The sequence below is a fragment of the Myxocyprinus asiaticus genome, chromosome 29 (genome assembly GCF_019703515.2).
Source record: "Myxocyprinus asiaticus isolate MX2 ecotype Aquarium Trade chromosome 29, UBuf_Myxa_2, whole genome shotgun sequence".
Taxonomy (NCBI): domain Eukaryota; kingdom Metazoa; phylum Chordata; class Actinopteri; order Cypriniformes; family Catostomidae; genus Myxocyprinus; species Myxocyprinus asiaticus.
In genome coordinates this window covers 14,905,467-14,933,140 of record NC_059372.1, presented here as the reverse complement: position 1 = coordinate 14,933,140, position 27,674 = coordinate 14,905,467, and the positions used below count along the sequence as shown (strand labels likewise).

The 27,674-nt window shown below is 36.7% G+C and overlaps 1 protein-coding gene across 1 annotated transcript; it reads right to left on the bottom strand.

Moving 5' to 3' along the window:
- Positions 1-625: 625 nt before the first annotated feature.
- LOC127420451 (general receptor for phosphoinositides 1-associated scaffold protein-like) lies at positions 626-26,884 on the bottom strand. The gene is made up of 8 exons (XM_051662752.1): positions 26,527-26,884; positions 22,546-22,598; positions 19,853-19,907; positions 15,151-15,253; positions 9,771-9,864; positions 9,067-9,133; positions 5,524-5,590; positions 626-2,393 (listed from the first exon to the last, which is right to left on the bottom strand). The coding sequence occupies exons 1-8, from the start codon at positions 26,725-26,727 to the stop codon at positions 1,876-1,878; spliced, it is 1,158 nt and encodes a 385-aa protein (XP_051518712.1). The 5' UTR covers positions 26,728-26,884; the 3' UTR covers positions 626-1,875.
- Positions 26,885-27,674: the final 790 nt, after the last annotated feature.

The following is a 27,674-nucleotide window of genomic DNA, read 5'->3' as shown; positions in this document are numbered from 1 at the left end:
CTGAGAAGGCAGACAAAAGGGAAACAACGAAAGAGTGGGCTGGGGGGGGGGGTTGGTATTGTGTGACCTGGAAGGTCAGGCGCTACACAGAGGCGATGAGGCTGTTTGTGTCTTGTCAAAGCACCATAGGTGGATGTGTTTGTGCATGCGGGCAGAGGGCAAGGGTTCAGCTCTGACCTAAAGGAAGAGAATTGAGGGTTGGGGGTTTGGAATCCTGGGGGTCACTCTTTTGACGCACATTCCAATGCATATTCTAATGCAAGAAAAAAAAAAAAAAAAACAATGATCCGAGCATTCCCTACAATGAATTCATTAGACAAAATTGAAGGTTTCTTCGTGCTCAGCATCAGAGGAATGTAACCAACTTCTTCATACTACAATACACACATAGTCTTTACCCAACAGGACGATGCTGTTTTTGAACAAGGTTATAAAAGCACATCAGGGCCTTTTCTTTGAGCTTTGTATAATAAGCGCAAAGAAAAATATTTTGGAAAGAAATTAAATACTTATTTGCACAATAAAAGCACTTATGCCCCAATGGCAGGAAATGTAGTATGAAGTGCCCTTCTGTGCCGACAACCTGAACTGCAGCAGTATAAATTCAAAGAAAGAACAAAAAACATATGAGGAAAAAGAAATAACATCCTTTTATTTTCAGTCAATATTTCCAAAAATAGAAGTCACGTATGCAGACATGCCAAAAAGGCGCTCATTAAATATCCTTCAGGACCAAAAGTATTTACTAATTTCACATACATATGATCAAGTAAAAAATCCTTTATTTTGTACATCTTAACAAATAACAAAAGCTCCACAAAAACTGAAAACAAATTAAATAAATAACTTAACATGACTAAACATATTTACAAACATTTACTTCTTGTTTTAAGAAAGATGCAAAATGTGCACCAAGAAATAAAGTTGTTAGACAATGTTAACAACTGAGATTGTGGAGTGGGCAAAGATATTAAGACACATTTGTTGTTTTTGTTGTCCCCAGACATTTTGATGTTATATTATTTGCTATAGTATTTTAAACAATATTCCAGCAACAAAAAGTAGTACATCCATGTCTACTCTCAGCAATTTAAACAGACCTGAAGCATTATACATAAATATTAGATTTGACCAAATAATTCAGGACATATTTTGTTTGTTTTTTTATTTAAATTTTAAACACCAGGACGAAACTTTTGGCACACTGAAAATTACAACCGAACTTACTGACATTAGAACTGAATGACACAAAAAAACAAAAAAACACCAAGCCAAAAACACTTTTTTTCTCTCAAATAAAGTTTCGTTTTTAGTCTTTCTAGAACTGAACACTCCAGCAAATGAACAGTGAATCTAAGATGGACAGGGTTGAGTGTGTATTGCATAAAAAAAAATACAAAATAATAAAAAAAAAAAACTTTGACTTGCAAACCCAATTTATCCTTTACCGAGTATCACTTTGATGTCTCTGGATTCTTAAAAAAAAAAAAAAAAAAAAAAAAAAAAAAGATAGCCAAAACACTATTATTGACCTAAAACTTAATTTATCTTTTGCCGAATATCGCTTTGATGTCACTGGATTATTTTACGAAAAAAATAAATACAGAAAACAAACACTATTATTGACTAAAAACCTGATTTATCTTTTTCGGAGTATGACTTTAATGTCACTGGATTCTTTTACAAAAGCAACACACAACAAAAACCCTAAACATTATTATTGACTTAAAACCTGATTTATCATCACTTTGATGTCACTGGATTCTTTGGTTTATCTTGGCCTTTTGGTCTTATATTTGTATGGTTTTGGATGCATTTCACCCGTGTTAAACATTTAAAGTGTTTGGCTGAACGAGTCTCTGAATCTCAGTTCTCTCAGAGTTTGCTTTCCTCCTCTTCCAGGGGTCGGTTTAGTCCAGGAATGTACTTCAACAGTTTTCTTCTGAAGCTCTTCTGTTTGTGTTTACGTTGCAGTGTGCTAAACCCTCCACACTGCTGCTTCTCTTTGTTCGGCACTGAAGACGATGACGTGGAGTCCCTCAGATAGCTGCGCGTACTGGCACTGCGAGTCAGCGTTGTCTTAGCTGAAGCAAAGAGCTCGCTGGCTGGACGGATGTGCCGTTGACGACCCCCCTGACTCTTCTCTTGATTTGTGTCAAGCTCGTCATTGCTGGCACTGTTGCTGCCGTTGTTGGAGCAGCCGCCCTGGAAGATGCAGGTTTGGTAGAGCGGGTCATCTTCAGCTGTGGCGGCACTCAGATGGCTGATGCTGCTGCTTGTGCTGCCGGTGCCGAGTAATGCCCGCAGGGTAGCAGGACTTGGAGCTCCCAGACTACCATACACACCGGCTGACTCCAGAGACTCGTACACTGCCACGTCACTCATGACGATGCCTGAAAGAGTGAGAAGAGAATGGTGCCATTTTAATGAAGCAAAAACCTTTGGAACGGTTTAAAGGAATTATTATTCTGTTTAAAAATACGGTTGGGTATTGATATAGATTTCCCGATTCGATTCTGATTCACAAGCTCTCGATTCCGATTCAATATCGATTAATATAGGTATATTTCATTTATAATGTCCCTTTTGCTTACATATAAAATAAATTCTCTCCCAGCTAATTCTGTTAATAATACAGGGGACCTTCTAACTAGGTACAATATGAAAATATTTTTTCATAATGTCACATTTTAGCTTTTTAAAAAATGAACAAATCAATGCATTTAGTCAATATTACATTATATTGCATATATTATGTTACATGATTGTTTACTTACATAATTCTTACTATTTACATTTACACTGATTTGTTGAACACGTTAAAAAATGGCACTGTCTCTGTAAGAATCCGGCATTTCTTTAAACAGCGTCTTGAAATGAGCGCAAGTTAACGAGAGAGACTCAAATGGCTTTATCTTATCTGTGCCATGCCGGATTCCAATTAAATGCTTATTTTTTGTTGTTTTTGATCGAAAACTGACTGTAAAGATCAGAAAGGGTATTCAAAAGAAACATCATTCATTGACAAATGGGTTGCGTGTATCTCGTTTTTGGACACACATGGAACAACTTTTACTCTCAAGATGCAGTAAAAGGATCTCGCTGCTGAATACTCCACGACTATAGGCCTTTATTACACTTTCGCGTTCGCAGAGTGGAAGCTTCGCTTAGTAGCATAAAACAATGACAGTGCGGGATTATTATGGACTATTTTATGTACAATTCATCTCAAATACTTAATACCTACCACACCTTCAAATCACTACTCAGGGATGATAAAGTAAAGAAAAACGGTGTCATGTTGTTTTATGATTTTAAACAGGATGTGTGAGCAGGGAACTCTTCACAGAGTACAAGTAAAAAAAAAAATTATTGGAGGAATGCAAGAATATAGTACAAACAAGAGCACATTTACACATTAAAGAACACTGAAACAAGACAGGAGTATATAGTATGTCACACACACAAAAAAAGTTTATTCCGAGTAAAGACTATACAGAGTATTTGCGATGATTTTGATCACATTGCTTTCATGTACTTACTTTTTATAATCTCCATGTATGATTTAAGATCCATTTAAAAATCAGCCCAGATTCCAATGACAGAAAATAACTGGTTTCATCGTTGTATACGTGGAGATATATCCTCATAGTTTGAGTACGATGATTGAACCGTCCACTTGCGAGTCGCGATGGAATGCAATGTAAATTAAACAAAGATGAAAATGTCCCAGTAGCTACAACTGTATTTTATTTACAATAGTGAAATCAATTAAATTCAATCCTCTGGGAGTAAGCTGAACAGCAAGCGCAGCTTCTCATGAACTGGGAAAACTTTGTGCTGATAATCGCCTCGCTTAGATACTATTACACATTAAAGTGGTAGATAACACACAAGATGAAGTGCTGTTAATCCAAAGAAACGATTAAATGGCTGATGTTTACTGCCAAGTGCATCCAAGTCCAAACTTATTGAGAAATACTGTGATCATCCATATACAGATCGATGGGCGGATGTTTGGTTACGCTACTATTCAGTGCCGGATGTGATGACACGCAGACTGTGATAAAGGCCTATACTACACAATCACTGAGGAGTGAAATGTAAACATTTAAGAAACCGGTTGCCAAATATATACATTTTTAGTCGCATAGAGCGAAATTTGGTTGCAAATGTGAGTGATTCTTCTCGTTGTGGTGGAGGGTTGCGCATAGGGTAAAAGATCTGACAGAGATAGTTCACATGAAAACCGAAATGCAACAGGAAATCGATATTTTTTACCCACCCTTAGTTTAAAAGTCCTATATAGCTACATTGAGTCTTTAAATACCCCATGAGATTGTTTGGCAAGCATTTTTTTTCTGGTGTTGGCGTTTGTTATATTAAAGCGAAGTTGATGCAGGATATATGGTGCGTTCACGTAATGTCATAATTACTGTAATTACGAGATGACAACTCAGAGATTCTACTGAAAGCTGTTCACATCCATTCGTTTCTATGGCAACACTCATAAGACCTATGTGTGGATCCATTTGTTGTTGATGATAGTAAAATAGTTAATCACTACAAAATTAATTTACTCACCTCTATATGTTCCTGCAAAATGTTTAAGACAAAAAGAAAGCGCTCAAGGTAACCCTCTGGTATAATAAAACGGCATATCAAACTGTTGAGGCTGCTGCTACGTTGGCTCTTTTTACATTACATCACGACTCAAGTCGGAGCTCTCACAGACAGGGATGCAAACTCGAGCAGTGAAAAAGGTGAGAAAGTCATAGCAGGTGTTCCAGATATTGATTTGTTTGCTGTATTTAAAGTTTTTTTTTTTTTTAAGTGTTTAAGCTTAAAGTAACCCTTTCAAGTGATTTTAATAAGGAAAATTGTGGAAAATTTAAATGAACAATCTGGGCAAATTAGCTTCAGACAAAGGGATTTTAGCTGAACAGCGAGTAGTTTGCATACCTACATACAATTCCAAGTTTACAGCTTGTAATTACGAGTTCTATGAACAAGTGATCAGTTTTTACAAGTCAAAATCTCGTAATTATGGTCATTCCGACATGGGTGAATGCACTGATATAGAACCGTGAGTGCAGAAAGGCTCAAACTGTTTTCGATCTTTTGGAAGTGAAAGACTCTAAATTTAAAATGTGTATATCTGTTAAGTATTGTCAACTTTTAGGAGGTACACTGAAATTCAGATGGCGATAAAGCTTACAGACATAGACAAAAAGCCAAAAACCACCAATTTTGATTTCATGGGGTCATACAGGCTATTTGAAAGTATTTGAACTAATGTTTGTATGCTTAGGAGTTACTCTGATCTTTGTTTAATTACACTGGAGCAAACAAACATCTGCTTCTAAACATGTTTCCCGTTGCTCTCCTTTTATCACACTCTTAAATGCGAAGTCTGTAACAATACTCTACACACAGGAAATGCTTTGTTTGATACAGATACAAGCCAAAATTGCTCAAACTAAACATTCTCTCATGCCCTATAAAAGCTACTGACAGACTTACCATGTACAAGTCTCTGCTCTTGTACCATTAGAGATCTGTATTCATCCCATTTCTCATGAAGGGTTTGCTGGTGGAAGGAGAGAAAGATACAATAAGAGTCATTTCACATGTCATTCAGCTAGTGTTTTCACTGTACTTTTTCCCATGATCAGAGAACAGGGAAGTGTGCGGTCAGAGAGGTCAGACGAAGCTCTCAGTTCTTTAACACCATTTCTGCTTTGAATAAACAATCACATTTAAACTCAACATTGAGTACAAGGCTCAAAGCAAGAACCTAGAGTTCGACAATAACTTGTAATGCTACTTTGAGTTGTTGTCTAGTTCCAATTTTTATCTTAAAAGTTTATTTCCTGGAAGTTGGTCCCTAAAGAGTTTTTGGAATTTACAATATTTTTAACACAGGTGGTTTTGATTGGTTTTTTCCATTTTGTATGTCTATTTTCCCATTGGCCGTTTCCCTTTTAGTGTTTTTTTAACTGGTGGATATTCACACTTTGTCTATTCTAACTTCCATATGCTTGTATTTTATTGATTTTACACATACAATTGAAGTAAGAAGTTTATATACACTTAGATTGAAGTCAATAAAACTCATTTAACCACTCCACAGATTTCATATTAGCAAACTACAGTTTTGGCAAGTCGTTTAGGACATCTACTTTGTGCAATTTTTCCAACAACTGTTTACAGACAGATTGTTACACTTTTAATTGACTACGGTATATCTCAGTTCCAGTGGGTCAGAAGTTTACATACACTAAGTTAACTGTGCCTTTAAGCAGCTTGGAAAATTCCAGAAAATGATGTCAAGCCTTTAGGCAACTAGCCAATTAGCTTCCAATAGGCTAATTGGAGGTGTACCTGTTGATGTACTTTAAGGCCTGCCTTCAAACTCAGTGCCCCTTTGCTTGACATCATGGAAAAATCAAAAGAAATCAGCCAAGACCTCAAAAAAAAAAAAAAATGCTGACCTCCACAAGTCTGGTTCATCCTTGGGAGCAATTTCCAAATGCCTGAAGGTACCACGTTCATTTGTACAAACAATAATATGCAAGTATATACACCATGGGACAACGCAGCCATCATACTGCTCAAGGAGGAGACGCATTCTGTCTCCTAGAGATAAACGTAGTTTGGTGCAAAAAGTGCAAATCAATCCCAAAACCAGAACAACAGCAAAGGTCCTTGTGAAGATGGAGGAAACAGGTAGACAAGTATCTATATCCACAGTAAAATGAGTCCTATATCGACAATCTGAAAGGATGCTCAGCGAGGAAGAAGCCACTGCTCCAAAACCACCATAAAAAAGCCAGACTACAATTTGCAAGTGCAGATGGGGACAAAGATCTTACTTTTTGGAGGAATGTCCTCTGGTCTGATGAAACAAAAATTTAACTGTTTGGCCATAATCACCATCGTTATGTTTGGAAGAAAAAGGGTGAGGCTTGCAAGCCGAAGAACACCATCCCAACCGTGAAGCATGGGGGTGGCAGCATCGTGTTGTGGGGGTGCTTCATTGCAGGAGGGACTGGTGCACTTCACAAAATAGATGGCATCATGAGGAAGGAAAATTATGTGGATATATTGAAGCAACATCAAGACATCAGCCAGGAAGTTAAAGCTTGGTCGCAAATGGGTCTTCCAAATGGACAATGACCCCAAGCATACCTCCAAAGCTATGGCAAAAAGGCTTAAGAACAACAAAGTCCAGGTATTGCCATGGCCATCACAATGCCCTGACCTCAATCCAATTTGTGGGCAGAACTGAAAAAGCGTGTGCGAGCAACGAGGCCTACAAACCTGACTCAGTTACACAAGTTCTGTCTGGAGGAATGGGCCAAAACATTTGACCCAAGTTAAACAATTTAAAGGCAATGCTACCAAATACTAACAAAGTGTATGTAAATTTCTGACCCACTGGGAATGTAAGCTGAAATAAATCATTTTCTCCACTATTATTCTGACATTTCACTTTCTTAAAATAAAGTGAGTGATCCTAACTGACCTAAGACAGGGAATGTTTTCTACGGTTAAACGTCAGGAATTGTGAAAAACTGAGTTTAAATGTATTTGGCTATGGTGTATGTAAACTTCTGACTTCAACTATACTTCTTTGAACCCCGATTAAGACCTGTGTGCCATAACACATTAAAACTGGACAGTTAGATAAATCTTCATATGGATGGATGCAGAGTCTATTTTGCAGAGACGGGCCACTTCTATTAAAAATGAATGGCAGAAATTGGAATGGTCAACGGATATAGAGAGGAAGTCCCGCCTTTCAAGTAAAAGAGCCAATCACCTTTTAGATAAAGACATCGCCCGTCAATCAACTCGAGAACGTTTTTGTTTTTTTGCATAATCTGAGGTATAGAAGAATATTTTATGATACCAGTGTTGTCAGATTTTACAGCAAAATATTCTTTGATCTTAATCTTGACCAACCATTTTGGGGATTTCGATCTTTCCCCATTCAAGCAGATAGGAGCCACTTGTTTACATAGAAAAACAGCTGCATGGGAGTGTTCCAAAGATGGCGCTGAGTGGACTGACTTGCTAAAAAAGACTTTGATGGATGGAGAGCACAACTTATAGCAAATTAAAAGGCCTTTTGTGGGTTTATTTACATTTTAATTTTTGACAGTTGGCACTTAAATTTACAGGCATTCAGTTGGCCCATTTGAACATTCCGTCAGTGTAAGTCTACAGGAGTTTTCAGACTTTTGATCATCCGCTGTGTGAAAATTTTGAGTCCGGTCAGTTAGAAAAGACACAAACTATTCCAGAACAATCTGAAGTTCTGTGCAGAGTTTGGTGGATGTAGCCTGAAAGCTCTAAGAGCAGTTAGTGCAAGAAATTTAAGGATTTTGAAAAAAACCCTATTCAAAGTTTGTAAGATTACAGTATGTTGGCTTTGTTACTGTGTTAGGTACTCCAATTAAGTGTTGCTGATTTACCTTCTCTACTGGCATAGTTAAATCATCAGCTCAGTTAATATTCAAAACATTTATGAAGAGAGTTTGTGCATGACTTGCATACAACATCAAATTCAAAAGAGCCGAGTGTCAAATAAGCATGAGCAAATTTGGCTCACATGTATCATAAATAACTGCATGCACAATCATTAAAGGAATTGGTTTAGTAAGTGTTAAAAACCACTTCAGTGACGATCAAAAAAAAATGACAGTTCAGTTCAATTTAATCTAGACATCAAGAGCTGTGGCAATCATCACAAACCTAACTTCTCTTTTTGCTATCGCTCTAAAAGCACGTACGACTTCAGGAATGTAAAAATATGCCTTGCTCTTTTTGACTGCGCTATGTCAGCTGTATTGTGGTATGTAAGGGATTAAGACTGGACTGTCATTGTAACAGGTGTGGAGAGAGAGGAAACAGGTGTGGCCAGTGCTAGAGTTCCGTGCCAGACTGGTGCAGCTGTGTTAAATCTTGGCTTACATTGCAACACTATTAAACATCTCTATATATGAGACACCATGCTGCTTGATGTGTATGTCGGTGTGTGTGTGGTTTGTATACACTTACCTTTAGATACTGGAGTCGGGCTTCCAATTCCGCTTTTCTTATAGAGTCGCTATACAACGTTTCTAACCTAGACAGGGAACAAACAAACACAGTGTTGCATGGCAAAGTCACTTCCTATTTTGTGTGGTATTGTTACACATCTTTAATCATTCAAACTACTCCACTACACCACAAACTACTCAAAGTACTACCACCAAGAGCTTCAAACCTACAACCAGTCAAACTAAGCACTGTTTAAAACACCAGACTTCAGAGCACAAACATTTGAATTTTAGTTTAGTGCCAGTACAAAACTCCCCTCCCCTAGTTGTATACGATTTCAAGACCGGCGTTGGTGATATGGATATGAAGCGGGAACCTCTTTTTACTGGGCAGTTATAAACTCTCATTTACAACACAAGCCCATGCTTTAAAAGTGGAAATAATTGTGTTAAATGCTGTGGAAAAAGAAGGCATGAACTGCACTTTATTCATGTGGTTTGCATTTACTGGTCTCCACACTTTATAAAATGGAGGTTCATTTACGCAGGCCTTTCATCTTATATTAAACAGGAATAAAAGGGAAAAGGGAGAGTGTGGTTCCAATCAAGTAATAGATGATTTAATTTTCTATGCTTATCAAAAAAGAACACAGGTATAATTAGAACAAATGAAACCAGTTTTATTTAGAAAAGAAGGCTGAGAAAATGCAAATGTCCACTTACCTAATGTTGTTTCCTGATGATTTAATGAGTTGAACGATTTCTTTATGACGAAACCCTTCCACTGGGGTGTCGTTCACACTGGAAATTGTGTCCCCTACAAAAAAAAAAAAACAAACGTATTAAATTAAGAACAGATCGTGAGATTGGACAATGAATGCTGAAGCTGTGCAGAACATTTCCGGTAGTGGGATTAAAAAGTCTGACACTACATTGAAAATCTGGGATTTAAAATCCAACTTAAACCTGGAAATAAACACTGTCTCAGGACTTTGAAAATAAATAAATAAATACAAATGTATAACATAAAATGAATAATAAATACTTATAGATTTTGTACTATTTCAAGGTCACTAATCAAATAACCCTCAGAGACCCAAGCACTGATATTGATGAAAAATGTTTTTAAGGAAGCCACTTGGTTATGAAATGAGCATATTTTGTTTAGGGGTACATTTTGGAAATGCAAGCACAATTGCAACACTGGGCTTTTTGGGTTGCAAAATTTTACTACTGTTTTTTTTTTTAGACAGCAAGAGAAGTTCTGAATTCACACACAATTCAATACCCAAAAGTAGATATATTTATTACCAATTAAGAAATTTGTCTATTTAACCCTCCTATTGCATTCAAAATCTGCATGCACCTTTTTGCATTCACGGGTCAGTTTTGACCCGGTGGAGTTAAGCTTATAAAACATTCATAATCCAATTGTTTTTATTAAAAAACATATTGTAGATCATTGTTAACTTAAATGATCAAAATCTTTGTGGTGTAGTACATTTAATATATCATGAATATCATAAAACAAACATTTTAATGATGGAACAGAAAATCTGTTTATCTATGATTCACTGAATAGTTTCCATTGTGTGACCTCTAATGAGTTGCATTTTTGCAATGCTTAGAAAACGGGTCTCAAATTGATGAAAGTTGTTATTTTTTAGGGATGTAATCATTTTTAATCAATAAACATGTTTGGAATTAAAAACAAATATTACAGGTCAAATACTTACTTGGAAAATAGCTAAATTTGTTCTAAAAGTTCCATAATTAGCAATTGTGTCAACTGGCTTTTTCTCCTTTTTATGAGACTTTGCAAGCTCTGACAGTTGATATGAAAATAAAAAAAAAAAAAAAAAAATAAAAAAAAAAAAGTCAACTATTGTTATGCACAGTTTTAAAGCAATTCAATAATACCTAATATTCAGTAAATATAGGTTAAACAAACTTTTTACTTTAATTGTAATGCTTATAATTTGTAAATGGGGGAAAACAATATAGAATCTTTTTTTTAACAAATGCAAAAGGAACATTTTCAAAAGTGGACTCTGACTGTTGAAACTCACTGTTTGTGTGTGACATGTGTGTGGCCTTAATGCTAAACTCTCTTGTGTGGCCTCATGGCTTGAACCCACTGGTAAACATGACACTTTTTTTTTCTCTTCCAAAGACAAACTAACTCAAAATAGCACCTAATCTTACTTTGTGTAATAATATGGCCTTTTTCCATTACAAAACTTAAGAGGATTGTGTAAAGACTATTTAGAGTTTTTGAGATGCATTTGCAAAAGTGGGGTTGGACTGCACAATCATCAATATGTAATGCAACTATTCCTCTTCTCCTAAGAGTTTTGAGTTTTCTAGTCTTAGAATAATGAGCTCGTGTCTTTGAGAGACAGGCCAAAATAGACAATAGTGCAAAGCATGCAGGGAATGCAGGAAGCGAAACCAGCAGACACGCACAATGAGCTCTAAGTTGGAGTTCCTCTTTTCTACTGATCTGACATCAGTTTTTCTATTAATCGTAATTGTTATGGTCAGGATTTGGTGAAGACCAACTGATCCCAGGACTGGGCAACAGGGTAACAGAAGCAGAATTGTTTGTTCTCTAAAAGATGGTAGAAAAGAATGCAGATTCTGCATGTTTAATTTCCATCAAGTGTTAATCTGGAAAACCCAGAACATGGCATCGCATATCAAAGACACTCGATAGAAAACAAAACACGTTCACATGTTGTAACTAACAACAGACAACTTTGAGAACTATATTACTGCTTACTAAAGAAGTTGAAAGGCACACAATTTAGTGAGCACTGAGAACATATATGACTGTGTAAATACGCACACACACACACATATATATACATATATACACACAGTTGAAGTCAGAAGTTTACATACACATTAGCCAAATACATTTAAACTCAGTTTTTCACAATTCCTGACATTTAATTGTAGAAAACATTCCCTGTCTTAGGTCAGTTAGGATCACTCACTTTACTTTAAGTAATGTCAGAATAATAGTAGAGAGAATTATATATTTCAGCTTTTATTTCTTTCATCACATTCCCAAGTTTATTTACACTTTGTTAGTATTTGGTAGCATTGCCTTTAAATTGTTTAACTTGGGTCAAATGTTTTGGCCCATTCCTCCAGACAGAACTTGTGTAACTGAGTCAGGCTTGTAGGCCTCGTTGCTCGCACACGCTTTTTTCAGTTCTGCCCACAAATTGGATTGAGGTCAGGGCTTTGTGATGGCCATGGCAATACCTGGACTTTGTTGTTCTTAAGCCTTTTTGCCACAGCTTTGGAGGTATGCTTGGGGTCATTGTCCATCTGGAAGACCCATTTGCAACCAAGCTTTAACTTCCTGGCTGATGTCTTGAGATGTTTGAAGGTAGGCCTTAAAATACATCCAGAGGTACACCTCCAATTCAGTACACCTCCTATCAGAAGCTAATTGGCTAACTGACTTGACATCATTTTCTAGAATTTTCCAAACTGCATAAAGGCACAGTTAACTTAGTGTATGTAAACTTCTGACCCACTGAAATTGTGATATAGTCAATTATCCAACAACTGTTGGAAAAACAACTCGTGTCATGCACAAAGTAGTTGTCCTAAACGACTTGGCAAAACTATAGTTTACTAATATGAAATCTGTGGAGTGGTTAAAAAAAATTAGTTTTAATGACTTCAACCTAAGTGTGTGTAAACTTCTGACTTCAACTGTATATATATATATATTAGTATATACAGGGTTAAGGAGTAACGGAATACATGTAACGGGATTACGTATTTAAAATACAAAATATAAGTAACTGTATTCCACTACAGTTACATTTTAAATCATTGGTATTTAGAATACAGTTACATTCAAGAAGTATTTTGATTACTGAAGAGATTACTTTGCATTTTTTTGTCATTTGTTTCATTTAATATTTAGTCCTTTCAGATGGAAAACATTTATACATATAAATGATGTGATCCAAAGTGCATTTGAACAGCGGTGAAACACTTTCTTATGATGTGTTACATTCATACGAGCAGACGGAGAAGAAATAAGTTTGAAGTAAGTTTGGAGCAGAAGAAATTTAAATATACCTTGTGTAAATTGTCATGTGAACTTTTAGCTTTATGCTAAGCTAAAATGCTATTTCTAGACATTTTACATGCACGTTACCAGACATAAATCTTATATATATATATATCAAGAAAATCCACGTTATCCACGTTTTTCTATACTAAGACCTTCGATATTAGGGCAAAAATCTTATTCTTTGAGAATTTTTGTATTGTTTTTTTCTGTAAAAATATACAAAAATCCTTAAAACAAGATCAGTTTGCTTTATCTTGTTTTAGAAGCAACACTGCTTAACATATTTAGGTTTTTCAGAGAATTTATTTTTAACATCTGTATTTTGTCTCACTGTACTGGCAGATTTTTTTTATAGTCAAAACAACTGAATAAATCTACTAGTGCTGAAAAAGTAATTCAAAGTATTTAGATTATGTTACTGACCTTGAGTAATCTAACAGAATGTTACAAATGACACTTTACAGCATGTATTCTGTAATCTGTAGTGGAATCTGGAGATATATATATATATATATATATATATATATATATATATATATATATACACATACACACACACACACACATACGTGCTTCATAAACATGTTCATATCTCACAGATTGTATTATATTCACATTAACTTTAAAATTATAGGTTTTGAATTTAAACTTTTAAATCAATAACCTATCATTAATTTAAAAGTTTAGAGAAGAAAATAAAAATACTGGACCTCCAAAACGCTACCAGAGCACCCACCCCTGCCAAATTAGCCAATTATGAAAATTAATGCTCAATTTTCAATCAATATTTTAAGTTCTCTGCAGTGCACTGTGCAAGAAGACGGGCCAGTTTGTACAAACCTCTTCCATTTATGTTCAGTGAAACATTTATGCTAAGTACAGTAAAAGTTTGAGAAAAAAGGGAAGTGACATGTTCAGAACAAACCTCACTGATTAAATAAAAATATTCAGCCTACAGAAAGCCACAGAGTGACTGACTGTATCCGGTTTTACATTATGAAAGAGTTAAATTGTATCTTCAGTGCATGTTGGCTGAGAAACAGGTAGGCACATTGCAATATTTGCTCTTCCTTAATTAAACAGGAAGCTGCCACTCAACTATTTTGGTGTCCAAATATACACTACCGGTCAAAAGTTTTGAAACACTTACTCATTCTTTATTATAATTTTTTTTTTTTTTTTTTTTTTTTTTTTTTTTAGAATAATAGTAAAGTCATCAAAACTATGGAATAACATAAATGGAACTATGGGAATTATGTTGTGACTAAACAAAATCCAAAATAAATCAAAACTGTGTTATATTTTAGCATCTTCAAAGTAGTCACCCTTTGCCTAGAATTTTCAGACATGTACACTTGACATTTTCTCAGCCAACTTCTTGAGGTATCACCCTGGGATGCTTTTTAAACAGTATTGAAGGAGTTCCCATCTATGTTGGGCACTTATTGGCTGCTTTTCTTTATTATTTGGTCCAAGTCATCAATTAAAAAAACTTTTCTTTTTATTACATTTTAGTTTTATAATGAAATAAATTAATATAGTGGCACAATTATATTTTTGTCTACAAAACTAATTTCAAACATTTAAGCATACGCCTTCAGATCAAAAGATTTTTAAGATCATGGGAAACATTTCAGTCAAGTGTTTCAAAACTTTTGACTGGTAGTGTATATCCAAATGAGAAAGACAGTCGGTCTTTTGAGATATTACTCCTGTCTATGTCGATAGATTTTACAACAAAACAGGATGTTCAAGAGGTGGATGAAGAGGTGCTTGCAAAAGTTAATGCGTTTGATTCCCAGGAAACACACCACTAAAAATGTATACCTTGAATTCACTCTGTTGCTTTGGATAAAAGCATCTGACAAATGCATAAATGCAAACATACCCTCTGTGACCTTGAGGACCACTCTGAGTATTCTTGCCTCTGTGTCAAATGCCAATTTAGAGTGGGACTGAAATAAGCAAACAAAACTCTGGTGTTAATGCGAGCACACTTACCAACTTTAAGGCCAGCGAGCTGGGCAGGACTGTCTTCGTAGACTTTGCAAACAAAGGTGCACATCTCCACCGATTTCTCACTCTGATGATGAAGCCCATATGTCTGTAGACACAAAATCAGATGGTAAACAGGGCTGTCTCTTGTTAGGTGAGTAAAGATATTTTTATATGTGCAAACAGATTATACTACAGTAAACAAAATGAGTCATACACTCACAAAGGTGTCATTTTGCTGTCGTTCACAAGAAGCTTATTGTTCAGTGGGAGCTTATTGTTCGACGGAGCATTGCTAAATCAGGTTTGATAATGTTTCTACAGTGGCTGCTGTGTGGGCTTAACAATATAATATGCTCATTGACATGAATGTTGACCTGCTTGGTTCACAAAGACTGACTGACAGACTGAATGGTTTGAAGGAAGCCAAACGTGAGCGATGGCTCCAGGCGGTTTGGTCACATGCAAAACATCCTTGATCAACAATCCAAACCGAAACTGGGCCATTTGAAACTCCTGGTTTTGTTGTCATTTCAATGTTTGCACTGTCTACGAGGTTCATTTGACAAAATACACCTCTGGTAAACACCCAGCCATATGGCTGATGCTAACAAAAATGGTTTTCTAATCAGCAATTTGGGTTCTAACAACAATGCTTAAAACCATTGCTGAGTGTTAGCAATAGATGCAGGCAGTTTACGTTGTCGAAACAGAGTTCACAGCGCATTTCACTTCTGTGTTTCCGACTAAAACGAGATACTCAATGGAGGGTATCATTTTATTCTTTTGGACTGATTGGATATTAAAAAGTGATCTCTATATGACAGGTGATTACCAAATAGCTTTCAACTGTGTTTGATATAACGGCAAGTGATTTTCTAGAACCAAATTAGCAATTTAGCATGATTACTCAAGGATAAGGTGTTGGAGTGATTGCTGCTGGAATTTTCAAATAGCGATGGCGCTATTTTTTTACATCAGTAATGTCCTGACTATTGTGGTCAGTTGAATGCCACTTTGGTGAATTAAAGTACCAATTTCCTTCCGAAACAGCAAAATCTGTACATTATTCCAAACTTTTGGCTGCCAGTGTACTTCTGATCAAAACAGGAATTTTGAACAAGATATATTGGAGAAAAAAAAAGCCAATAGCCTTTAGTGATATTAGTAGGAATGACATTGTCATTTTAGACAGCAATCTGTGTAATGTAAGGTAAGTCATCAACATTTTTGGTCCATTTTCCTGGAAGACAGCAACTGTAGATATTAAATGTGTATATCTTTGCACATAGTTGGCTTCCAAGTTAATGTACATAAACTAAAAGCTACAAAACTTCCATTCTGATTTCATGGGGTAAGAACACTATAAGAACAGTAGCAAGGAAATGTAGCCTGCACCAGTAAAATACTGTACAGTTTAGCCACAATGAAATCAAAAGTCTCGAGTCAACTGCGATGGACTAGCAGCCGAATATCTGTGTGAAATGTGTGAATGAGGTTGAGCTGTAACGTCTCATAGTAGTGCAAGATATTTCAGAGAATTACACTGCAAATACTAAAGCCTGAGAAAGTGATGCACCACCAGAGCAAGAGAGAGTTAAAACAAAGAAGTAAGAAGGATTATGTGTTAGACTTCAATATGCAAAACACTGGCTTTAGTTTCCGCCTTAACTATGATCAGTAGCTCATGTCGAGACGAACACATTTTTACATAGCGCCACTAATATACTGTAGCCCCTATTTGATGGGAAGTCATTAAATAGGGTCACTTGCATTTTGGTGCCTGTGGTATAAGTTAGGGATGTGCAAAAATACCAATTTTCATAATCGACTAGTCGGTGTTTAGGAACCCATAAATATATAATTAGGCTCCATTATCTTCACGTGACCCTGACCAGATGCGTTTTGGAGGATATACGGATGCTAAGCACATCACTACAACACAACTAAACAATATTTAACAAATAAATAGGCTAAATAACTATAACATATTTATGTACATAACTATAAAAGAAAAATAGGAAATAACAAAGGCTCCAAAACAGAGTGGCACGAAACCGCTTATGCGCAAAAGACTGAACCTAAAGCATTAAAGAGACTAAACTTCTTGAAGACGGTTTTACTGTGCTAACTGTTATTCACTGTGAAGCACAGCAAGCTATTATCATGCAAAAACTCTCTCCAAGAAGTGGTGTCTCTTAATTAATTTGAGAATCCCATTAAAACAACCACCACTAAAAAAGTATTAATGTTAGGAGTCCACCCCACTAATCGACTAGTTGGTTGCTGAACCACCATGGCACATCTCTAGTATCAGTGGTACTTTGCTTCAGCAACATGTGCAGATTCAAATGAGCATCACTACTCTTTGCTTAGTTTACTGACGTGCATTGGAGCCTAAACAATATTTGCTGTGGCACTCAATATTTTCATTGGTCACCATGGAGATACACTGTGGCATATTTCTCTCAGGCTCTCTCACAATGTTCAAACACTTTCACGATGAATGAAAAATTCTTTAGTGTGTGATATGCCTAGCAATGCCTCATTTCGACAGCACTGAGAATGACTGATGTTGATACTTGTTTCCTGTACTAAAACCCAAAACTCTTGTTGAGGTTAACAGCTGTGAGAGCAGAGGACACCCCTAAACCTCAATTTGTCAAACAGACAAAGGTGAATTTAACTCAACTCTAGGTGAAATTCTTCATTGGGACAGTCTCAAGAAGACACATCATTCTGCACATGCTAAATGGAATTTTTTATGTTTTCGAAATCATTAAGAGGGATTACGAAGCAGACATCCCCTTTTAGAGATCTGAAAAACTCAACCTGGTATATAAAATCACATTACTACGATACCTACGTTTTTGGGTGGCTTTTTGTATGCATCGCTGCAATATCCTGGTGAAATGAACACTACAACAAATCACAAGTAAAACGCAGATTATCAGTTGTGATAAATACTACTTCATTCATCCCCAGGGGGAAACTGAAATAAAATAAATTAAAAAAAGTTAAGCACTTTTCACCATGTTCCTCTTACAATGCTATAGTATGTTATATCTTATTATAAAACACATTTTCTATTGCACGACTTCTAAGGTAATCCATTTTAAAGTTTGCATACATAAACAACTACATTTACAAGCTTGTTTGAATGCAAACAAATTGTGCAATAGCTCAACTGATAGTGCATTGGCCTTGCGATGGAAGGAACCGGGGTGCAAGTCCTGAAGTGCAAACAAGTCGGCACGAGACGAAGTGTCATGGAAGCACCACGAAATGACAAGTTTGCTTTTTATGACACTTTCAGTTAAGTTTAGAGTAGGAAGGTAGGTTTTGTTGACTTAAAATTTGATAGCGCATTAACTTTCATTGCTACCCATCCCTATCCTTTATAGTGTTAGATTTCTAATGCAATATTGTAAAAGGGTTGGGGTGTACTCAAGAAAAAAATTGTCCCAATAATAATAATAAATAAATAAAACACCACTGGCAAATTTACTTTTCAGAAATTAACCATTTGTAAAACATTTTGAAATGTCTGAAATCATCTGCTTCCTTCTCCACCCACACATTTCAAACACTAACTTGAATCTCTTAGACACAAGTGCCTAAGGAGATGCAGAGTACATGGATATTTACATCCATCTCCTCGCTGCTAGGAGACTCTGAAAATGTTGTCTACAGCACGCCATCCCAGAAAACAATTCATTTCCGGATACGTCGCTTCTCATATGACAGAAACGTGATGTGATATCCTGTACTAAAGGACAAGGCAGGAAAGGAGGGGTCCACCATCCTGCATTTGAACTGTTATCTATCACTAAATATAAACTAGCTATCTAGTACATTCATAACGAATGACACACTGCTGTGAAGTAGGGTAAATAATTCTGGGTTCAATACTGTCAAGTTAGGCTCAATCGACAGCATTCGTGGCATAATGATCATTACCACAAAACTTAATTTCTACTTCTTTAAAAAAAAAAAAAAAAAAAGAAAACACAGACAGGCACTTACAATGGAAGTGAATGAAGGCCAACTTTTTAACGTTAAAATATTGTTTCAGAAGTATAGCCACAAGACATAATATGCGTGTTAACATAATTTTAGTGTGATAAAATCACTTTCTAACCTTTTCTTTGTAAATTTATGTCTGCTATGGCTGACATGTAAATCAACATTATGCCACAAATGCGGTCCATTGAGCTTGTATTAAACCCAGAATTTTCCTTAAATGTTTGTAATCAGTTCCACATTCAGAAACCAGGCTTTGATAAAGTGAGCAATGAGCAATGTAAAGAACAAATAAACTAACAAAACAAGACATAGATTTGTGTTTCTGCCACAACCACTGAAGGATCTGAAAAGACATGCTAAAACCATGCCCAATTTTGTGGAAACCTCTGTAATAGATAAACATTTGCTAGTAGTTATTTTAACCAGTTTCTGTTCAAATGAGGTCATCCATACAGGGAGATGATCAACATAGTCTTGCTAATAAAGAAACTATTAACAATGAAAAGCTCCTTCAGTCAAGGTCTTTGCTTTTATTAATCCTGGATGGCCCACCCACATCTACATGCTAAATCCCTTTTAGAAGCTTTTACATCAGTCATTCATCACCAACTTAGACATTACTTACATCAATTCAAATAAACCAGCCCCATGTACAGTGACCGAGTTGTTAAATTCCTCTTACCTGGATCTCAAAGCCAAAGGCCTCTTCCTCTTTTTTCTCCAGAATTACTGTTTTCCTGCAAGGAAATTCAGCAAAATATAAGGTATTCTGATAATATGAACAGAGGAAAAAGAGGAAACTGTCTTAATAAAGCAAGGGTCTGAGCTCTTGAGTAAATGGTGATGCTTATAGTAAAGATGATGAGGAAAGATCACATTCCAGAGGAAATGCGTAATAACCCACTGATATTGCAGTTATTTCAGAGATGTGTTTGCATGGTGCAATCGGAAACATGTTTGCAGAAGGAAGAAGGTGGTGTGAAAATTTTCTTCATGTCAAATGAACTCTTTGAAGGCTCTGACATAAATACATTTGTTTCTCAAAAGTAGGACTGGACAATATATTGATTTTTCATGATAATTTTGATACAGATAAAAAATTTTTTAGCAACATCGCAAATATCGCTGTGATTTTAAAGCCCTCCGTTTGGCCATTAAGTTTCCTAAAGAGCATGTTGTAAGATTAGTTTCACGATCCCACTCTTTTAAGCATCTTCAGAGCAAATAAACTCAGCAAAAAAAGAAACGTCCTCTCACTTTCAACTGCTTTTATTTTCAGCAAACTTAACGTGTAAATATTTGTGTGAACATAAAAAGATTCAACAACTAAGACATAAACTGAACAAGTTTCACAGACATGTGACTAACAGAAATGGAATAATGTGTCCCTGAACGAGGGGGGGGCTAAAAATCAAAAGTAACAGTCAGTATCTGGTGTGGCCGCCAGCTGCATTAAGTACTGCAGTGCATCTCCTCCTCATGGACTGCACCAGATTTGCCAGTTCTTGCTGTGAGATGATACCCCTCTCTTCCACCAAGGCACTTGCAAGTTCTGGGGGGGAATGTCCCTAGCCCTCACCCTCTGATCCAACAGGTCTCAGACATGCTCAATGGGACTTTCACTGGCCATGGCAGAACACTGACATTCCTGTCTTGCAGGAAATCACGCAAAGAACGAGCAGTATGGCTGGTGGCATTGTCATGCTGGAGGGTCATGTCAGAATGATCCAGCAGGAAGGGTACCACATGAGGGAGGAGGATGTCTTCCCTGTAACACACAGCGTTGAGATTGCCTGCAATGACAACAAGCTCAGTCCGATGATGCTGTGACACACCACTGACCCTCCACCTCCAAACAGATCCCGCTCCCCTGTATCTCGGTGTAACGCTCATTACTTCAACAATAAACGTGAGTCCGACCATCACCCCTGGTGAGACAAATCCACGACTCGTCAGTGAAGAGCACTTTTTGCCAGTCCTGTCTGGTCCAGCGAAGGTGGGTTTGTGCCCATAGGTGACGTTGTTGCCGGTGATGTCTGGTAAGCACCTGCCTTACAACAGGCTTACAAACCCTCAGTCCAGCCTCTCTCAGCCTATTGCGGACAGTCCGAGTTGTTGTTGCCATCCTGTACCTGTCCCACAGCTGTGATATTCAGATGTACCGATCCTGTGCAGGTGTTACACGTGGTCTGCCACTGTGGGATGATCAGCTGTCCCTCCTGTCTCCCTGTAGCGCTGTCTTAGGCGTCTCACTGTACAGACATTGCAATTTATTGCCCTGGCCACATCTGCAGTCCTCATGCCTCCATGCAGCACGCCTAAGGCACGTTCACGCAGATGAGCAGGGACACTGGGCATCTTTCTTTTGGTGTTTTTCAGAGTCAGTAGAAAGGTCTCTTTAGTGTCCTAAGTTTTTATAACTGTGACCTTAATTGCCTACTGTCTGTAAGATATTAGTGTCTTAACGACCGTTCCACAGGTGCATGTTCATTAATTGTTTATGGTTCATTGAACGAGCATGGAAAACATTGTTTAAACCCTTTACAATAAAGATCTGTAAAGTTATTTGGATTTTTACAAAATATCTTTAAAATACAGTGTCCTGAAAAAGGGACTTTTCTTTTTTTGCTGAGTTTATATATTGTCATAGACTGAAAATATTAGCCCTTCTCAGAATCCAGTCATAGGTGTGACAGTCTGAAATCCCTGTACTCAGTCTCAAAATATGTTTTTACCTGCTTTCAATTTCATTATTATAAAAGGTACATTGAGTCTACATTGGGTTTTTACCATGTTCAATAACAAGGGCCCAAGGGCTGCCGTGTAGATAAAATTAAACTGTTAGTGTAATACCTTCACATGACTTCTGGTAAGAGGGCAAATAGCAGTAGTCTAGACAATTGAGCAATGAGTGAATCTCTGGATTCAAACATGTCAGTCATTATTACCCTAACATGACAAGTGCCCTGTATTTCCAAAAGCACTCATGCGTCATTAGGCAGACATGAATTATGTATAATAAATAATAACAAGAGATGCATACAATGAAGAACATATCTGACCATTTGCCTAATCCAAAACACACTCTCTTTTCATTCACTGATTTATTCACCCTCCATTCATTTAGTCCTCTGAAAAGGGGTCTAAAGCCATCATTGTATATACAGTAGATCTATGTTTGATAACTGTACTGAATGAGGGCTTGTTCAAGGGTGTTTATTTTTATTCCATGACACCTGGCAAAAAGGCGTGAATGACTATAATCTGACGTTTTCTTAACTGTTGCAATAAATAGAGTGTATTTTAGGGAAATTACTGACGAATACATCCACCAATCAAAAATAAGTGGGTGGAAGAAAAAAAAGGCACTCTTACGTTTGCGGTTCTGGTGACTGAGTGAGGGGCTTCCATTTCTGCAGCCCACCATTCTGTTGAGAGATAGAGAGAAGACAGACATATTAGAATCTGTATCAGAATTGACATTTGGAATATATGCCCTGGTGTTGAACTAGGAATTCCCCCAGATTAACAGGTTTAAAACAATTTCCATGAGCATAGACTTTATAAAAAAAAAATTAAACAAAAAACAGTCTGAGCAGTAAGTTGAGCAAAGTCTGTAATTAATGCATATGCTGGTTAACAGCCTGAATATCAGACACAGACATAACCACAGACATAACTCATGTCTACTACAGATATCAGAAGTCTTCTATAGTATCCAATGTCACCATTTTGTCATTTACAGACGACACTTATCCAAAGCAACTTACAGTGCATTTAAAGTTTACATTATTTTAGCTCCATGGAAATTGAACACATGACCTTGTTGTTGCTTCAGCAATCCTTTACCAACTGATCATGCAGGAACCTCATTAGTTCTCAAAGTTTTTCCATTTCATCCTTGAATAAATCAATATACTTTAAAGTTTCCGGCTATGAACTTGTTTTATCTCCAGACTACCTATACACTTATCCGTTTGTGTCTCGGAAATTAGGTCATTCAAAGATGCGGTCTGTTCTGCACAGGTTTCACCCTTTTGGGAAATACAACAACTGTCATGTGCTAACAATAACGGCACTGATGTATGGGCCGATAAGATTGAAAACTCAACACAAACTGCACAACGGACATAAGGATTCATTTTATGCCTGCTCTGACAGACGCCCATTCACCCAGGCTCTACCTCAAAACCCTGACAACTTCTGCTCCCCACAAAGTGAACTTTGTGTCCAAATCCTCTTAAGCTAGTAAAACGTTGCCTTTTTTTATTTTCTTACACTGTGAATTGTTGCGGTCCTTCAATGACTTCATTTATTTCCAAGTAAATGAGAGGGTCCCTTGGGGGCAGTTGGATCGGGAGCCAAAGCTCTTAGCTGCACAATACCCTGTTGTTGGCCAGCATTCACAGAGAGTGTAGGAGTCTCCATACAGAGAGCCGTTCATAAACCTGCCCTGCCCTACAATCCAAAAGCATGTTGTGCAGTCCTTTGCTGTGAGCAAGCTTTGTTTATGCCTAATTTCCGTATATAAAAAAAACAAAAAACATTTACATGCTATTGGCGTATTTCTATGAGTTAAGCAGGAATGTTGCCAAAGAGCCATTATATTTGACCTTAAAACACTAATTGAGAAATTGTTGTCATTCCACACTAATGCAACCAATTAAAACATTTTGTTTTCAAAATGAAAAACATTCATAATTAGTGACAATAAGCAATAACACTTCAAGCTCAAGTATGTAAATGTAGTTTTGGTTATCAGACAGCTCTGCAGAGATACCAAGGGCAAGTAATTAAAAGTAATCCACTACAAATTACTAGGCTAACTGGTTCTTTAAAATTGTAATCAGATTACTTTACTGATTAGTTCATCGAAAAATGAAATCACATTACTAATTACGTTTCTTTCTAATACATGTTTCAGAGAAAAGTTCGCTTTTTTTCTCAACAAATTTAAAATAATATCTATGGCTGCATCCAAAAGCTAGAAAATGCTGCCTTCAGAGCCAGGATGAAAATAAGGTGCCTTTCAAACTGTTCTGAGATCAGTTCCCTTAAGATGTCCACTCATACCGAAACATTGTTGGTTAAGCCATTAACTGATTAGGCAGCAAGAAACCAAGTCTTAGGAACTGTGCCTTAGGCTGCGTTTTCATTTGAAACATATTTTTCTCTATATGTTTTGGCCTTCCGTCTTCACGTTGTAGTGTGGACAGAGAAAACGGAGATATCTGAAAATGATTGTGTATTTGTTGTCATGTGATGCAGTCATGTGATCAATTCAATCCAAAACAATGAAGACGGTGGCCCATGTTGCAGTGCTGTTGTTGTGCCTGATATCCACTTTGATAGCATTGTTTAAGATAAATGTTACTTTGTACAACCTTCACATTGCTTTATTTCAAATGCGACAGGAAGTTTACTTGGAATTGCTGTCTGGCAACGGAACACAAGGACAATTACATTTCACACCATACATGGAACGACGATTTTTCGCATGCGCAGTAAGGGGATTTAAGAGTTTTCATATGTTTTAGTGTGGACGAGCAACTTTTGGAAAACAGCAGTGTGGACGGAGTGTGGATTTTCAAATGTATCACGATTAATGTTGACGTAGACTTAGCTTTAAGATGCAGTTTATATTTCCTCATTCATTGCAACACACAATTCAAACACCACAAGTTGCTCCCTTCCAATGACTTATTAGGCAGTGTACGCCCTTCAGCTGTCACAGAAACACAAAGACATACACATATGAAAATGTGTTTATAAATGATTTTAATTTTACATAATACTATTTTAAAAAGGTGTAACCTAAGTTAGTCCTTAACTGAAAGTCAGTAACTGTAATCTGATTAATCGAATTTAAAATGTAATGAGTTACACTACTTTTTGGACTAAAAATTAACTAGCCTAAATATTTTATAATCACTACAATGACCAAACAAGCCTATTCAATTCTGCAACTAATTCAAACACAAGTTTTTTTCATGCGAAAGATATTATTTATAATCAGCAACATTGTCTTAAGCTCACCAGAGCAATGACTATAACTACTAATATCCTAACTCAAGAATGTTTGATGTAGTTTTGGTTGTATCACCAGACAGCTACCCAAATATAAAGAGAGAACCTATTTAAATTTCAAGAGCCTGTGCCAAACTAATTTGACCCCGGGTCAATATAATGACCAAACAAGCTTCTTCAATTCCGCAGTAAATTCAGTTTCACAGAGAACTGCCACAGTGTCTAAACAGCAATTAACTGGGGGAGCTCCACTGCCCCGGACACTTGGTCAGGCCCAATAACAGCTTTAAAAGAGCATGCAAAGAATTTAGAAGGGACAGATATGAGCTGCTTTACAGTGGCTCAAAAGAGTTAGAGCGGATCAGACCTGTGTGTGGGTGGTCTGAAGAGACCATTAAACACTTTACACCATGAATGACCATGAAACACACTTCAACGTGTGTGAAATCTAGAGTCAGATACATCCAGGCTCACTTCTGTATGGTCAAAGCCCTGGAGAGCAACTACTTTTGCCAAAGCTGTGTACAGCGTAGAGTTGCCAAGCAGATGAATGGCCCTTTTAGGATTTGTAGGGAACTATATAGAGGAATTTACATCACAACATAAATTACCTCTGGTGTGATGAATTCATGATGACTAAAACTCATGCAGAAGTGAAAAAGTGTAGACAAACCTCAAGTTTCGCATGACTTCTGACACGCATACATGTAAATGAGGATTCTCAGAGGAAGAGCGGCGTGCTGCTGGTCACACAGATGCACAGTGATGGACAGGTGTGAATGAGCACAGGTGAAAACATTCTTTGCATTCCAAGCAAAGTGTGACAACTGCTTGTGAGCCATTCAGACCAATTGGACTCAAACAATAAGATGGTTTAGTACGTCTTTTGACTACCTGATTGAGTCTAACTAGTACTCTGATAGGGTATCATGTGAATTAGTAAGGAACTACACTTGTGTGCCTTAAAACCAATCAATCTCGTGTCAAAGAAAACTCATCACAGCACAATTGTTTCAGTGCTTAATTAAGTCCAGACTCCAGACAACAACACCATACAATATACTGAAGATGTTCAGCATAGAGAGCATATGCACAGGCAGCAAATTAACTTAAGTGTTTCCCCCAAACTTGTGTTTGTGTGTTAATTCAATAAACTGCTACTCTACTAAATAAACATCTGTTCCACCCATTAACAGTTTGACTATGCCACATGTACAGGAAGACCTGAATGTCACTTCAGCTGATTCCATAATATGTATGTATATATTTGTCAAAGTAAACACTTTATTATGACAAATAACATTTCTTGAATATAAAAAAGACTCGAACCTTTCTAAAGCTCCTCGGTAGGGTCCCTCCAGAGTAGGCGAGGGTTTTATAATTATAAACTTCAGAGTTGGAGGGTCCACGATCCACAGTCCCACAGCTGTCCGATTTGGAAGACGGAAAATAGATATCTCCACTCTCATGACACAAGGATCCGCTGTCCGGTTCGTTTGAATTCAGCTTCATTACACGTCGGAAAGTCATATTTTTCACAGTTCGGTATCACTCAATAAAAAAGAACAACACTAGAAGAAAGAGAGACGAAAAGTATTGCGTGTGGGTGAAAAGCCACCCACGAGCCACCAGCCTACACTGTCCTGTTCTAAATTCTACAGTTCAAGCTCAGCAGCATCTGCGTCCAGACGCGACGCGCACATGTGAAGGGAATACTTCGAGGGGCGGGGCCAGAAATTGGAGCGATACGATTGGTCGCGATGTTTTGATATTCTGAGGTAAATTTTTGGCGTGATAACCGATAATACTTTAGAATGTTTTTGCAAACTCAAGTAGTATTATTTACACCAACATTTTCATTTAATACATTTAGCAGATAAAGAGTGACTGAAAAGATACTTTGGTTTCAATGTAATGGTATATTAACCTCAATAAAAAAAAAGTTACTCAGAGGTCCTTAGAGGACAGAAATGTCCGCGTCAGAAAACTGCCATAATAATATTATATATTAATATTATTTTTCACTTTCAGTGAGTTCATTTTTTTAACCAACATAACTATCAAATATTCATTAATTTTCAGGATTTTAACCCTTTAAATGCCAGTTTGTTTATATAATGTCACTGTTATTTTTTATGAAAACAAAAACAAAACACAAGAAATGACTTATTTTACATACACTAAATGCTAAGGGAATTTTAATTTATTTATTTTGTTGGATTATCACAGTCTGGGATATGTCAATGATTAGCAACAACATTGAATTTGATGCATTATTATTATTTGTGCAGTGTCAGATTAAAAAATAAATAAAACTCACACTCAGTACCTTAGAGGACAAAAGTGTCAAAAAACTGCCATAAAAATATTCTTTATTAGTAATATTTTCCACTTTCACTGACTTAGATTTTTTTAACCAACATCAGTCCTAATAACTACCAAATATTCATTCATTTTCAGGATTTTAACCCTTTTAA

What these genes read in the sequence shown, in the direction of transcription:
- LOC127420451 (XM_051662752.1), bottom strand. Translation starts at nt 26,727, where the DNA reads ATGACTTTCCGACGTGTAATGAAGCTGAATTCAAACGAACCGGACAGC. An exon ending in TACCGAGGAGCTTTAGAAAG is followed by an intron (nt 22,599 to 26,526) that starts GTTCGAGTCTTT and finishes ATCTCTCAACAG; the next exon opens with AATGGTGGGCTGCAGAAATG. An exon ending in AGAGCAGAGACTTGTACATG is followed by an intron (nt 2,394 to 5,523) that starts GTAAGTCTGTCA and finishes TCACTCTTTCAG; the next exon opens with GCATCGTCATGAGTGACGTG.